The sequence below is a fragment of the Lipotes vexillifer genome, unplaced genomic scaffold (assembly GCF_000442215.2).
Source record: "Lipotes vexillifer unplaced genomic scaffold, Lipotes_vexillifer_v1.1 scaffold636, whole genome shotgun sequence".
Lineage (NCBI taxonomy): Eukaryota > Metazoa > Chordata > Mammalia > Artiodactyla > Lipotidae > Lipotes > Lipotes vexillifer.
In genome coordinates, this window is record NW_006786547.1 from 1064295 (window position 1) to 1078907 (window position 14613).

A 14613-nucleotide genomic window follows, 5' to 3' on the forward strand; every position below is an offset into this window, starting at 1 on the left:
CCTTCTGAGCAGGGGGCATCCTGGGGACTTGGGGGACTGGGGACCTGGGGGTGCAGAAGGTGGCAGAGACTGGACCACTCATCGGGGACCAGGGACAAGACCCTCCTTGTTGGCACCCGGGGGTCCTCATTTGGAAGTGGGTGGAGTCATTGCCCTGGCTGGGATGAGGAGGCCTCCGGAGTGAACTGGACACTAGGACAGTGGAGGGAAGGAGGGGAGCAAGAGAGACTCTGAGGTCCCTCTCATCCCCCGGGAGCCGGCAGGTCCTGCTCCCTCGGCCCTGGTGGAACCACTGCCTTGAGGACCCCCCAACAAGTTCTGTGGTTAGTTTTCTGGTCTCCTGCCCGGGGCTGCAGTTCGGAGGCTGACCACCAGGGGGCAGGCTGTGCGCACTCTACTGGATGGAGCAACTGGAGCAGGGAAGGGACACCCGGGGTCATTCTGGGCGTCCCCCTGCCGCGGATCCAACAGGCACCTTTTATTGTTAGCCTCCAGGCCCACAGTGGGAGCTGCTCAGAGGTGGGAGGGGGCTCTGAGACCCTCTATAGATCATTCAGCTACCGTCCCCCCTGCACTCACCCTGAGCAGGGGCCCTGTTAGCCCTGGGGGCGGTGCTGACATGACAGATGGTCCCTGCCCTGCAGGAGCTCACAGCCTGGAGGGGCAGATGGACAAGAGCAGGAAAGCAAACCCACGTGGGAGGGAAGAGCAAGTGCTCTAGGGAAATGAGTCAGGGCCCTGGAAGGAGGGCCAGGAGCCCCTGGGGGTCTAAAAGGCTCCCTGGTGACATTGATGCCGGGACCAGAAAGACAAGAGCAGCCAGCCCTGCGCACTCTGAGCAGTGAGCTGTGGGCGGAGCTCAAAGGTGCAGAGACTCGGAGGCAGAAGAGAATTTGGCCGGAGAGCAGGCGAGACAGGAGCCAGTGTGGCTGGAGAGAGCTCAGAGGAGAGGACGTGGGGGGATGCGGGAGGCAGGGCCAGACCCGGCCGGAAGGACGTCCTGGTGTCTGTGCCCGGTGACAGCATCCCCTAACGTAGCGCTTACAGGGACAAACACTGACCCTCGCAGTGTCTGTGACCAGGAGGCAGGCTCAGCTCAGCTGGGAGCCTCTGCCTCGAGGTCCCCCAGGAGGCTGGGCTGTGGTCTCAGCTGAGGCTCAGTCAGGGTGGGGTCTGTCTCTGAGATCATTCTCGGGTTATTGGCGGGATTCAGTTTGGACGGGGGCTCGGGTCTTTCCTGTCTGTGGGCCGGGACCCAGTGTCGGTTCTTTGCACTGGAGCCTCTTAGGGCAGCTCGTTAATACCTGATCTTGCTTCTCTAGAACATTGGACCAGAGACAGAGAGACAGAGACAGGGAGAGAGAATGAACACAGGAGGGAGGGAACCAGGCAGAAAGTCACAGACTTTTCATAAACCAGTCTTGGAAACAACCGCCCATCCCTTTTGCCCAATTCTGTTCGTTTGAACCCAGTCCCAAAGCCCATCCACCCTCAGGGGAGGGATGACACAGGCATGTGTGGCAGAGGCAGGGACGCTGGGAGCCATCGTGGGGCGGCCCACCCACAGGCCGAGGTGAGACAGGACAGGAGGACCTGGAGGGTTGTATGTTATCTAGCACTCATCTATGGAATAAAGTACATTCTTTCATTTTTATTTTTTAAAGGTTTTTACTCCAAGGACAATAAATGTAAAATAATGAATTCTAAAGGATTTAAGAATTAACTAAAGAACAAAGTCCTCCCACTCTAGCAGGTGGTGCCCTATTTCCCGCCCTCCCCCTCTGTGTGTGCCTGTGCTTTTGCGGGAATCGGGCAGGGAGGATTCTGGGGCATGTGCTCTTCCAGAACCCGGTTTCCCCTGGCGGATACTGCTCAGTCCATCCTCTTCCTCTTTTGCATTTCCTGGGGCCCCGAATCACAATTTCCAAAGAGCCCCTACTGTTGATGTTGGGTCCATTTCCTATTTTTCTCCCCCATCACTGTGCAGAAGGGAACTCCGCGTTCATACATCTTTGTTTATAACAGATCCCTGGAAGTGGAGAGTCTCGCTCTAATGCAAACATGATTTTAACGTTGGTCACAGTTTCCAACATCTGAGATCTCCTTGACCACTCTGAGCCTTGTCTGGGAAAGCTGGGGTCCACACTCTGGGGCTGAGACCCCTCGGAGGGCGGCAGAGGCGGGGCTGTGTGTGGGGTGGGGGTGAGTGTATGAGACAAGGTTTGTGCTGGACACACAGGGAGCAGTCCCCAGAGGCTGAGGTTAGGCCGGGAGCAAAGATGGTCGCCCCCTACGTCCCCAGCTTCCAGAGCTCCACCTCCGACCAGTGACCCTGCCTGGGCCTGGGGAGGACTGTGGGTGTTGAGCTGCAGTGCGGCAGAGGCGGAAGCCCCTCCCCCTGCCCCCAGGAGCTGTTCAAGAAGGTGGTGCCCTACCACTGCCTAGGCTCCATCTGGTCCCAGAGGGACAAGACGGGCAGGGAGCACCTGGCTTTCACCGTTGTGCCACTGTCACTCAGTTCAACAGTGTGACCAACTGCGTCATCACCACCTGCCTCGGGGACTGGAGCGTGACGGCCCGCGCCAGGGCCAGGGCGGTGGAGCAGTCGATCCGGGGGTGGCCGAGGGATGCTGTGAGAGGGGTGGGGAAGTCCCTCTCCAGTTTTGGAAACTTCTTGTTCTTGGAGAATTGGGTCTCTGGCTTGCCAGCTGGTCCCTCTGGCTGGGACTTAGCTTCCTCCAGGCTGGTGGGTGGGTGGGTGGGAGGGGACGGGTCCTTCCTTCCCCAAACCAGCTCAGCCTGTGCCTGCAAAACCACGCCCCATTGCTCCTTCTGTCTACACTGTGCTTCAAGGGGAGGGCACCCCACCTGCCCAGGGACAGGGTGCTGCTGGGAATGCTCTTGGCTAAGGGGCCAAAGGGGCTGCCCAGAGGGGCAGGTCTGGGATTCCCCACTCTGTCCCGAGGACAGGTGCTGCTAACCACAGAGAATCCTGCAGGATTGTTGCCTTACACTGGGGTGTAGCCCAAGTCAGCAATAACTTGTTAGCGTGTGAGAAATCTCAGGGGACTAATGAATTCATGGCGGGTCCTTCCTGACCCCACCTCAGAGGTCTCCCTGTCAAAGGGGGGCAAAGGGTCGCTCCCCGGGGCCCCCTGGCAGCCCCTACCCCGTGTCAGAGGTGGGACCCAGGAGACCCCTCCTGAGAGAGCGAAGGCAGAGTTCCCTACGCTGTAGGAAAGGTGAAGGCTTTAGCAGGGCCTCAGACCCAGCCTGAGAGGCAGAGGCTCCAGGGGGGCTGCGGCAGGGAGAGCAGCTCAGCCAAGGCTCCCCAGAAAGCGGGAGGCCCTTCTGCAGGGAACAAAGAGGTGGCCCCAGCTTCAGGGACGCTCGTGAGGTCGGGGCAGTAACTACGGGAGACATTATCAAGTGCCTCTGTGCCTGGCCCTGTTCTAAGTGCTTGGCACAAGCTGACTGCTGCTGTCCCGCCGGCCACTGGTCCGGGCCGTATGCGCGGGCGGGAAGGCGGGACTTCCTGACAGCTGGGAGGGGCTGGCTCGGGAAGGGCCCGTGGACGCGATAGGTGAGCCCAGGAGGCCCGTCCGGGGAGCTCGGCCGAGGTACGGAGGCGCCACGTGCGCGGTGCAGCCTGGAGTGTCCGCTAGAGGGCGCTGCGGCTGCGGCGAATTCGGGGCGGGCGCGGGTTGGGCCTCGCGGGCCGCCGTCCGCGATATAAAAGGCGCGGCGCGCGGTTTTGCGGCCTTTCCGAGCTCTGGGGATGTAGGGGCGTTTGCTGTGTTTGCGTGGCCTCGGGGCCGGAGCCCGGGTCCCCGCCCGCCCCACCGCCCGTCGCCGGCCGAGCTCTGACCCCAGCGTCTCCATCGTGGGTCGCGATGGTCGGATGTGCGCCCGGGTCCGCGGGATAGGCGGGCGCAGACGTCCCTTGTGTTGGCGGGGGTGGGTGCGGCGAAGTTCAGGCGCCTCCGCGTAGCATCGTGGGGCTGGGGCTGGGGGCGCGCGGATTGCTATGCTTTCCGCACTTTCCCGGTTCTGAAGCCTCGAGAACACGGCTATAGGCAGCAGTAGTTTAATGGGTGAGTCGGGACATTTCATTTAGAAATTGCTCCCTCTCCCCTTAAGCGCCACTCCTGTCCCTGCTTGCGACCTTGAGGGGGTCACTTTATACTCCTGGCCATCTGTTGTTATTTTTAAACGGATTGGTTGTCACTGCTTACTGAGCTCTAAGAGTGAGGCGATTTCCGAATTATAGTGTGTGTGTGTGTGTGTGTGTATGTGTGTAGTACAGTGGGTGTGAATGCGGTGGCCTCCTTGTGGAAGGGGTGGCTGCATTCATTGCCTGGTCCCTTGATCACCTGCGGTCTGCACTACTGTATTGTAACCTCCAGTTTCCACACACCCCCAAGTTAAACAGGGAGTAAAACACGGAGGGTACCCGGGTTTGGTGTGTAGACACGTGTAGGCCTGGAGATCAAATGCAGCGAAATAAAGCCTGGGTGAAGGGCCTTTTTGTGGGCTTATAAAGTTGTTATAAAGCATGGGTTTCTTTTTTTCCTCTAGGGAGTTTGCCTACTGGGAGCTAGGGGCCTGCTGGGGTCTCAGGTGAGTTGACACGTGTGCTGGGACAGGTTTGCGCTGAAGAATAATTTTTGTGCTAGTTGAATGCCTTTTTTGTTAAATTCTGAGCACAGGGCCAGGGCATCCATGTGGTCAGGGAATAAAAACTTGAGTTATTTAACCTGTAGGCACTGCCCCTAGAGGCGTTGCAGATGTGGCTGTTGTGCCACATTTGTGTCGTCAGGTGGCGGAGAGAAGAGAGGCTTGACTATGCCCAGCGTTCTGGCCCGTGGACATCTGGATGATTGATAGTCTGACACTTGACTGTGCTGATTGTGTGTGTGTTTATTGGCAGCCTGAAGGCTGTCGTGTAAAAGCACTTTAATTCCCTCCTAGTTCTTGGCTGGCCCTGGAACACGAAGTTGCCAGGGGTGTGACGGCAGCAGGTAGGAGTGACCCGCTGGTGCAGTGATGAGCAAGAAAGGTGAGTGGGTTTCAGTAAGGCTGACTTGTTGAAGATTTGTCACATTGGATTAAAAAAGGGTGGCACTAAAATTTTCCTTTCTAGCGTGAGCTCAATAATACCTAACAATCTGAAATAATTTGACTTATATTAGCTGGATCCGTGATGGGTTGTGCAGCCAGAAACTCTAGAAATTTGCCAGGTTTAAACGTCAGAGACAATTCCGAAGGCCAGCTGTGCTACCTACGTGAGGTTTTTCTAAATTCTAGAAAGCTGTTTCCTGTGCTGCCTTGTTTAGTGTACTTTGACCTGTTGATCTGTCTGGGGCCTCTTTAGTAGCTCCCTGGGAGAGGGTGCAGAGATTTCTAAGGAGGGCCCTCCTGGCTGCCCTGTGATCCCCTGGGTTCATCAAGCACCAGTCTATTGCCAGGTGCCAGCATAGGCAGCCCTTTTCAATTTTTGCCTCGGGCTGCCCATTGCGGGTCTGAAAGGTGACGGTGGAAAGGTGAAGGGTTCATTTGTCAGTAGCAGCCTTCACTAGTTCTTTTTTACATATAAATTTGTTTATTTTATTTATTTTTGGCTGTGTTGGGTCTTCATTGCTGCACATGGGTTTTCTCTAGGTGCGGCGAGAGGGGGCTCCACTTAACTGGGGCCACGGGCTCTAGGCGCTCGGGCTTCAGTAGTTGTGGCTCGCGGGCTCAGTTGCTCCGCGGCATGTGGGATCTTCCCGGACCAGGCCTCGAACCCATGTCCCCTGCATTGGCAGGCGGGTTCTTAACCACTGCACCACCAGGGAAGCCCAGCCTTCACTAGTTTTAAATACTGACAATAGCAATTACGGCAGCCAGCTTTTCTTGCACTCTGATTCTGGGCCAACCACTTTTGTTCAGTACAGGAAGGACAGCAGCTGTTGGCCTGTGAACCTAGGCAAGAATGACCAGCCGACACAGTCCAGACTAAGGTGAGAGGCGGTGCTTTTCTGAGCTCCTCCTGGAGGCCTGCTGGGCGGGCGGGACACTGCCCTGCAGATGCTGGACTTGCCGGCACCACGGGTGCGGCAGCCCTGCTGCACCTGTGACGTTGGGGCGGAGAGGAAGCGGCTATTTCTACGCTCAGTGCTCAGAACAGTGGGCACTAAGAATGGTTTGTAGCCGGACATCACCAAAAGCTGCAGGAGGGAGCACCTTGTTTCCACGTGCATTTGCAGTGGGAGCTGTGTGCAGGCCCTTGAAGACTCTGATATTCTTTTTCTTTATAAAATAAAGCTTGTGAGAATTAAATGAGATATGTATACAGGCATATAGCAAGCTTTGGGCACAATGGGATTGACCAGGAGAGAGTCTCCTTACTGGAAATGAATGTTCTGTTGGTCTGCCTGGTGAGGAGTTTTTAGGAATATCCTTGGGCAAGTTTGACCTGCATCCCTGGCTGAGGGCCGCTGAGCTGGTATCAAGGCCCTGTGGGGCTTCCAGGCCCTGTTCAGAGTAGGACCCTAGGTGGGGATGAGGGGGCCCCAGAGCCACTGGCCCACGAGCGCTCGTACTCTGAGGACCTTGAGACGAGTCACTCTGGAAGGAAGGCCAGAGGTTTGCTCCTGGCTTTTGTCCTGTTGGTGAGGCAGAAGTCGGGCCCCTTTGTGGAGCCCCTCGACGGGCCGACCGTAACCCTATAAAAAATGATCATCCAGACCAGGGGTGTCTTGGTCTCCTTGCAGTTGGAGAGTGCATTTTGCTGTTTCCTGAATTGTTTTAAGTTGGAGGGTTGAACAAAAGCTGTAGGTTAGTGGCTGTTCAACTAGGGGCAGTTTGTCCCCCTCCCAGGGCATGTGGCAACTTGCAGGGCAGGACACGGATGGGGTGCTGCTGGCATCTAGTTGGTGGGGTCCAGGGCTGTGGCTGCATGTCCCGTGGTGCCCAGGACGGCCCCACAGTAAAGCTACAGGGTCCCAAATGCTGATAGGGCCAAGGTTGACAAACCCTGCTACAGAAAATAATTTGGGAGGGATTCATGGACTGGATTCCATTTCTCAGGTCCGTGGGCCCAGCTCGGTCCTGTGTGGCTGGTCAGTGGAACAGACCTGCAGGTGTGGCTCTTGTCACTCTAGGACTGGCTTCAGGACAGGTAAGTTGGGAGCGGGGTGCCTGGCTGGGGGTCTGACAGAACTTTCGGACCCTTTAATACAAGCACATGGTATCAATTGTGGGTGTGCTTTGAGGAGAGGTGAGAATGTCCAAGTAGCTGACAGTGAAGGCCACTGTGGGCAGAACTGGTGGTGAGGCAGGACAGTGGCCTGACCTCAGCCACCTCCCCCGTTAGTGTGTTGGCAGCAAATTGCCAGGTCTGTGGCTCAGGGCGGCCTGGCTGGGTGGCTCTGGCTGCAGCATCTGAAGGCTTGATCGGGCCAGAAAGAAGCACTTCCAAGACGGCATGTGCTCCGGCTGCTAGCAGGGGCCCGAGGCTCCTCACGACAGCTGGCTTTCCTCCAGAGCTGGTGTGACCCACCCTCAGAGCCAGCCCTGGTACCCTGGTGCCCTTGAGAGGGACCATAGGGTGGGCGGGAGCTGCCTGCACAGCATGTGTCTGGTTGGTTCTTAATCCAGGTTTTGGATGTGTGCTCTTTATTTTTTGTTGTGTTTTGTTTTTTGTTTTTTTGAGAATCTTGAACTTTTGGCTACTCTTGGCTGCTACTAAGCAGCTACCAGGGTTTTTGCCCACTTCCTTGTGTCGTGCACTGTGGCTTGTCAACTGGAGTGGGGTTGGGGTGACAGTGTAATTGCCAGAAGCAAGCCGACTTGAGCAGAGAGGGTGGCAGGTGGCGGTACATCCAGTAGGTCCACCTTTGAGCCCGGCAGCAGCTGGGTTTCCTGTCCCATCCTACTTGGTAGAACCTCCCTGGCTGAATTCCCCTAGAAACTGGGTGGAATGGTCAGAAGGAGAGGGGAGCAGGGCTTGGCGTGTCTGGCAGGAGAGGCTGAAGAGGCTTGAGCAGCTGTGTCCTTGCATCCCAGAAGCCAGTTGCTCTGCTGAGGAGGCTTGACTGTGGTCCATCCCATCCAGCACTGGGAGTGGGTCATCTCGGTTTTCTCTCTGCAGATCCCGCCGGAAGAGCCCAGGGCACCGCCCTCAGTTCTCCAGGAGAGTGCGCCTGAGTGGAGCCAGGGGAGTGCGCGCGACTCAGCATGGGGGCCACGCACGTCCAGTCTGCCGGCAGGGGCAGTGGGGAGCCGGGGGAAGCCATGGCCTTGCGAATGTCCTCTGATGAAAAGGAACCCGCAGGCTTATAAAATAACTTGTGTGGAACGTTGGTGTGCTGAAAAGCAGTTCTGTGTGCCTTTCCCCCTTGGTGTGGATCAGCGGTGCTGAGGCAGCAGGCGTGATACAGAAGTGTGAGCAGAGACTTTCTGGAATCCCCAGACTCCAGGGAAACTAGAGGTGACGGCCAGCCTAGTGAAGAGGACAGGAGGCGGGGGCAGGGGCGGCAGCCCAGCAGGCACCCCTCATCTCGGCCCTAATCCTGGCTCGAGCCGGGTGGTCAGGGGAGCTGCACGGTCTCCTGGGCGAGCAGAGCCCACAGTCCTGAGCGGTTCTTCGCTGTGTTGGGTCATCTCCCCCCATCCAAGCGGAGAAATCTAGATGAGGTTTAAGAGCTAGGGCTTTAAGAATGTGGATCTCATAGTTGAAACCTCGGAACACGTGTCTTCAGCACCAGGTGTTAAAGTGACCGCCTTTTCGAGGAGGGTGTCTCCATGTGGGCAGAACTAGAGAATAAATGGGTCTTGAATAAACTGTCTTGACTTGCGTTTCTCTGTCTGATCAGCTGAGGGCCCAGCAGGAGTTGAGGGTGTGAGGGTTCAGGCTCCTGGGCTCACAGCTTCCTGTTTCAGGGGGAGGAGGGCACAGGGGACCCTTGGCTTTTTCCCGGACAGTGGATGTTACACCTAGTGGTTCATTGGCATCAGTGGAGAAGCCTTCCTAGGCTGGGCCGCACTGTTCTGTGCAGCAAAAGCAGTACAGGGAGAAGTTAGTGTAGAAACTCTTACGAGAGAAGAAACTTCCGCCAGCCCACCCCCCCACCCCACCCCGCCCCGAACCACACTGCGTCCGGACTGGGGCTCAGCTTCCAGCACCCTTGCCCTTGCCCTTGCCCTTGCCTCCAGTCATAACCCCAGTCAGCCAACAGCCAGGATGTGGCTGCCCCCCACCCTGCCCCAGCCCTCCAGCAGACTGTCCAGGCTGGGGCCTGGAGTGGGCTGAGGGGACTCGGGTGCTCAGGGGAAATGTATTTATTTACACATATGTTCTCCAAAGTAACAAAACCTTGGTCTAGGCAGGTCCCTTTGCCAGCCCTTGGTGCTTAGGCTCTAGGTCCTTCCCTCTCCTCCCAGCCTCTCCTGTTCCAGCTGCACAGTACCGTCTGGGAGCCTAGAAAACCCTGGGGGTGGGTGTAGGGGCAGGAGCCCCACGGCTGCCCAAGCTCTGGAGACCCATAGGGTCTGGACACTGGAGCAGCCCCGTCCTTTGGTGGGGGAAGCGGGGAGAGGGCCAAGGGCAGGAGTGGTTCTTGGGGCAGGGCGGGAGCGCCTGGCTGGCCGTCAGGTGTACTTGGTGTTGGAGATCTCCTTCCAGAGCAGGGTCTTGAGGTGGCTGAGCACCAGCGAATGGTGCGCCTCCACCTGACTGGCCAGCCCGCTTAGCGTGGTGCACGTGCGCAGCTGCTTGCCCAGCTCGGCGCGCAGGCCGGCGGGGGCGCCGGGCAGCAGGTAGTCCCGCAGCAGCTCGCACACCTTGGCCAGGTTGGGCTGCACCAGGTCGCCCTTGCACTGCCGCAGGAGCGTGTCGCAGGGCGCCCTGCAGTCGCGCCCGTAGGTGCAGTCCGAGCTGTGCTCACAGCGGCGGCCCCGCAGGAAGCGGTGCACAGCGGCCTCGGGCGCCACCTGCTGCAGGTCAGCCATCCTGAAGTCGTACTTGGCTGTGTAGCCCACGTTGGCTAGCGTGGTCTCGCACATGTAGAAAGTCCCGTAGGCACCGTGGAACAGCTCCTCCACGAACTCCAGCAGGCCGATGGCAATCTTGGCGCGCCAGGGCCACGCGGGCCCCAGCCACTGCTGCAGGGCCCCGTGCAGGGCAGGTGGCAGCAGCGGGCGCAGCAGAGGCGGGAGCGCGGCCCCGGGCCAGGAGCTGTGCGGGACCCCCTCGGTGAGGTACAGGTCCCCGCAGTAGCCCAGCAGCCGGGAGGCGTGCTCCTTCTCCTGCAGGGACAGCAGCAGCAAGAATTCATTCCGCTGCAGCAGGGCCCACACTGACTTGGCCTCAGCCAGGGACACCCTGTGGTCCTTGTTGAAGTCGGCCATGAGCAGGATCTGTCCGGCCAGCGCGGGCAGGGAGGGCAGGTCTCCCAGGTTTGCCTGCGGTTTGGGGGCAGGAGAGAGGAGGCCAGGGCGTCGGCCAGCTGGCCAGCAGGCTGCGCTCCGGACCCCGTACGTCCGCCAGGCAGGGGGAGCCCCGCCTCCAGCCGACAGGATGGAGGGGACAGCCAGGGACCTGCAAGGCCCCCTCGCCACTCCTGGAAGCCCAGCTGCGGAGCCGCAGCACTCACCGCTCATCTGCCCCTCCCGCTCTCCCCGAAGATGCCCCTGGGGCGGGGCCTCAAGCCTCTGGCTGCTCCCTGAGGGAGGGTCTGCTTGGAGCTGGGGGGGCTAGCCAGGCACCTGGCTGGCCCGTGAGGCCTCCACCCAGCCTGCCTCCTGCCCTGTCACACGTCCCTGGGCATGAACTTGACTGGCCCCCAGGAGGGCCAACTGACCTTGAGAAAGCTTAAGGTCATCTCCTGGAACTCCTTAATCGAGGTGCCGCGGGTGGGCTTGTCAAACAGCACCAGCTCCCGCCGGGGGGCCGCATCTGCCCCCGCCATCGAGTCCAGGCTCTCCTCAATGCCACACTTGATGGTCACCTCCTTGCCCTGCCAGAGCCCGCTGTACACCTGCACAGGACCACAGGGACCCTCCGTGCAGATGTCCCCCTCTGGCTGCACCGAGGGCGTCTGAGCCCTGGGGCTGACCCTGGCCCGACCCTGCTGGGCTTACCTGCTGGCCCGGGACAGAGGAGAGGCAGGTCCTCCACTCCACCTGGTGCAGGTTGCACAGGTCCTGGCAGATGGAGCCTGAGATGATGCCCTTGCGGTACTGGTCACACTGAGAGGAAGACACAGGAAGTGGCCTGGGGAGGCCGGGGCTCGTCCTGCCTGCCCGCCGGCCCCTTCTTTAGCCAGATGCACAGGGAGAAGCTTTCTGCAGTAATTAGATCAGGCTCTGGAGTAGCTGCCGCCCCCACTGGCCCCTTCTCGGCTCTAGACAAGGCCTTGCAGCCTCCTGAGTCCTGGGGGTCTGGGCTGACCTGAGCAGGTGAGGCCGGAGGGGATGGAGTCAGGCCCGTCCCTGCGGGGGGTGGGGGGGAGTCGTGGCGTCTGGAGCGGGTGGGGGGTGAATTCCTGGATGCGCATCACCGTTGCCATGGTGCCCAGGCCCTTGGTGGAGAGGGCCTGGAGGAAGGAGAGGGAAGGGAGGTGCAGAGAGAGTGCTGAGGGGCGGGAGGCGCCAGAGGCCCTGGACTCACCTATGGGGACCAGGGAGGCCACGACAGCTGTTCATCCAGAGGAAAACCAAGAGACCACACACTGTCATTCTGCCACCTTGGAGGGAGGCCCTCCACCACAGGGGTCTGTTCTGACCCCCGAAAAGCCCCAGGGCCACAGGGCCCTTGTGGGGTGGTCTGCCAGGGAGCCTGGGCAGCAGGGCTGGGCCAGGGTGGGGGAAGGGACTTGTCAGCCACACCGCCCACCAGTGTGGGGAGAGGCTTCCACGGAAGCTGAGGTGGGCAGTGTGTCCATCAGCCTCAGGGCTTCTGCGACCCATCAGACATCTCCCCTCCCAGCCTGTTTACTGTGTGCAGACTGGGCGGTGGTGGGGACCCGGCCGAGCACCCAGAGGTCCATGGGCACCAGGTCCACGGCCCCTGGTCCTGCCTTCCCCACACACACACTGGGTGGCCTTGGACAAGCTGTGGAATATCTCGGAGACGGCTGATACCCCCATGAGGTGGGCAGGTCTCCCCTGGAAAGGAGAGGGTGTCCCCACGGCCCCGGGGACAGGCCTCAGGAGAGCTGGTCCCAGCAGCCAGGGCACTCTGGGAAAACGGAAGCTGCAGTTCCTCTGGCTGGGAGGGGCAGGCTCCTCCTCTGCTCCCCCAGGGCCCCTCAGTCCTCTGCATGTTGGGGCGCTACTGGGGGCACACAGGAGGTACTCAGAAAATACCCGCCAGCTCTGAGCGTCTGCTCACTGCATGCCACTGGCCAGACCCCATCTCACGCCTCCTTCCAGGTCTTGCTGCCCGCAAAGGCCCCTCCACCCACTGCCAGCACCAGGCGGCCGGGGCTCATCCCAGACCTCCCGCCCACACCTGGAGGCCGGGCTCCATCCCCACACACGCCTGCCCCCGGGTCTCCCCAGCTCCCCGCTCCCGACTGTGAAGGCAGAGCCATGTGTCCAGCACCCAGCTCGGGCCAGGCCCCTGGAGGCCCCCAGTGAGCCTTTCTGGAATAAGTGAGCTTGCCTGAGAATGGCCGGGAGGCCTGAGGCCTTCTCTGAGCTGGGACTGCGCCCTCCGTGCCTGGTGGCAGCCCCGCCCCCAGGAGGCCTGAGCCAACCATCAATGGGCCCCTTACAAGTCCCTACGCTGCTCCCACCGCCACCTCTGGACTTTCCCAAGTGCGGCCCCCCTGGGACCTTGCCCAGAACAGGCCTGCTGAGCCCTTCCGGGGCGCCACACAGCCCCCCAGGAGGAGTGCTCTCATCCTGCAGAGGAGGAGAAACTCCAGGCCCCTGGCTGGTGCGAGGCAAATGGAGACGGGTTCAAGGCCAGGCGTCTCCCACGGCTCCCGCTTCGAGACCCCAGGAGCTCTGCTGCGGCAGGGCAGGTCTGTCCCCAAGTGGCATGGAGGCCTCAGAACCCTGGTCGGCTCGCCAAGGGCTCCAACCTGCCTGGGGAGGACAGGCAGGGCGGCCGGGGGCTGTTGGGGGGGGGGGGGGATCAGAGGCTGAGGTTTGCCAGGGCCCCTTCGGCCGGCCTCACCCCGCCCTCCAGCCAGTCACGGCATCAACAGGGGAGCAGTGAGCCACCCTGTGTGCACGCTCGTGGGCACACAAGCGCTGGCACAGACAAGCACACGCAGGCTCACGCGCCCTCACATGCACGTGCACGGCCTTGCTGCAGACGCCACGGTGGCGACTTAGCGCTGTCTCCCGTCTGAGGCCCCGAAGACCACGCCCCACAGCCACCTTTGCTGGGCTCCTGGCTCCAGGAGGGGCCCTCAAGGCCACCAGTGCCTGCCTGTCCCCGTCTGGGCTAAAATATCTCCCTCAAGGACACCTCTACATCTGGATCTGTCCATCTGCCCGTCCCCAGCCTCCCGCATCTGCGCAGCCTGCCCTTGGCCTCTGCATTCCTCTCTGGCCTCCCCCGTGGCCCGCCAGGGGCAGCTCTGCAGTCGGCACGGTCAGATGTGTCTTAAAATCCTCTGAGCCGGCGCCTCTGAGCCACGTCTCTAAGCTGCCACGGCAGGAGCGCTGGCCCAGGAGCCCACAGGCCTGGCCTGAGGTGACACTTACGATGACCACCTGGCAGATGTGCCCGCGGCAGAGCTCAGCGTAGGACGAGTAGTGAACGTAGGCCAGCCAGCTGCCCGCGAAGACGCCCAGCCAGACCAGGAAGACGTACTTGACCCGGAGGCCCGGGAGCCGGCCCTGCGGGGGAGGGGGCCATGAGGGAGCGCCGCATTTGGGGTGCTGACCCCACGTCCTGGACCCCAGCCTTCCCGAGGGTTGCCCCCCACTCTGGGGGCCAGCACCTGCCCAGCCCAACGTCTCCCTCCCCCTCCACCTACTCACTGTGGGTGGGGCCGGGGCCTGGTGTCTCCCAGACCTTTAAATCTCACGGGCAGGTAAAAATAAATTCCAAAATGAGGGAGATATGGAGTAGACGCTCATTATTTTGCTGAATAAAGAGATTTCGAACAATTTTCCCTCCTGTCCTGCCCTCATTTCATAGTGACATGTAACCTCTGCACAAGGTCAGGCTGGAGAAGCACCCACACCCCCACGCACTGTCCCCCTGGGTGGTGGAGATTTCGGGCTGGACCCGGGCCAGCAGGGGCCGCAGGGTTGGAGGCACGGTCACCCTGTGAGCCTTTAAGAGACACGGCCTCACCCACCCACGATCACAGAAGCCAAAGGGTGGATACAGCCCGCTTGTCCATTGACAGATGAGTAGATAAACCAAATGTGGTCTGTCCACACGACGGAATATTATACAGCCACGAAAAGGCAGAGAAATCCCGACCCAGGCTACAGCAGTCCCTGCCCTGGCCCCTGTGGGTCCTGTCACCCATGGGCGACTGAGCCCCTAGGACAGGAGGACATCATGTTCAGTGAAATGAGCCAGACACGAGACAGATCCTGTGATTCCACCCATGCGAAGGCCTCGAGTCAGATCCACAGAGACAGGAAGGGTTCGGGGCG

The 14613-nt window shown here is 60.3% G+C and overlaps 1 protein-coding gene across 1 annotated transcript in view; it reads right to left on the reverse strand.

Moving 5' to 3' along the window:
- Positions 1 to 9633: 9633 nt before the first annotated feature.
- DIPK1B (divergent protein kinase domain 1B) overlaps positions 9634 to 14613 on the reverse strand; it is a 10878-nt gene continuing 5898 nt past the window's right edge. Inside the window, exons 5-9 of the mRNA XM_007459015.1 lie at positions 14337 to 14497; positions 13705 to 13843; positions 11125 to 11232; positions 10845 to 11021; positions 9634 to 10446 (exon numbers count right to left, since the gene is read on the reverse strand). Coding sequence (XP_007459077.1) covers positions 9634 to 10446; positions 10845 to 11021; positions 11125 to 11232; positions 13705 to 13843; positions 14337 to 14497 — 1398 coding nt within the window. The remainder of the gene's footprint in view (positions 10447 to 10844; positions 11022 to 11124; positions 11233 to 13704; positions 13844 to 14336; positions 14498 to 14613) is intronic.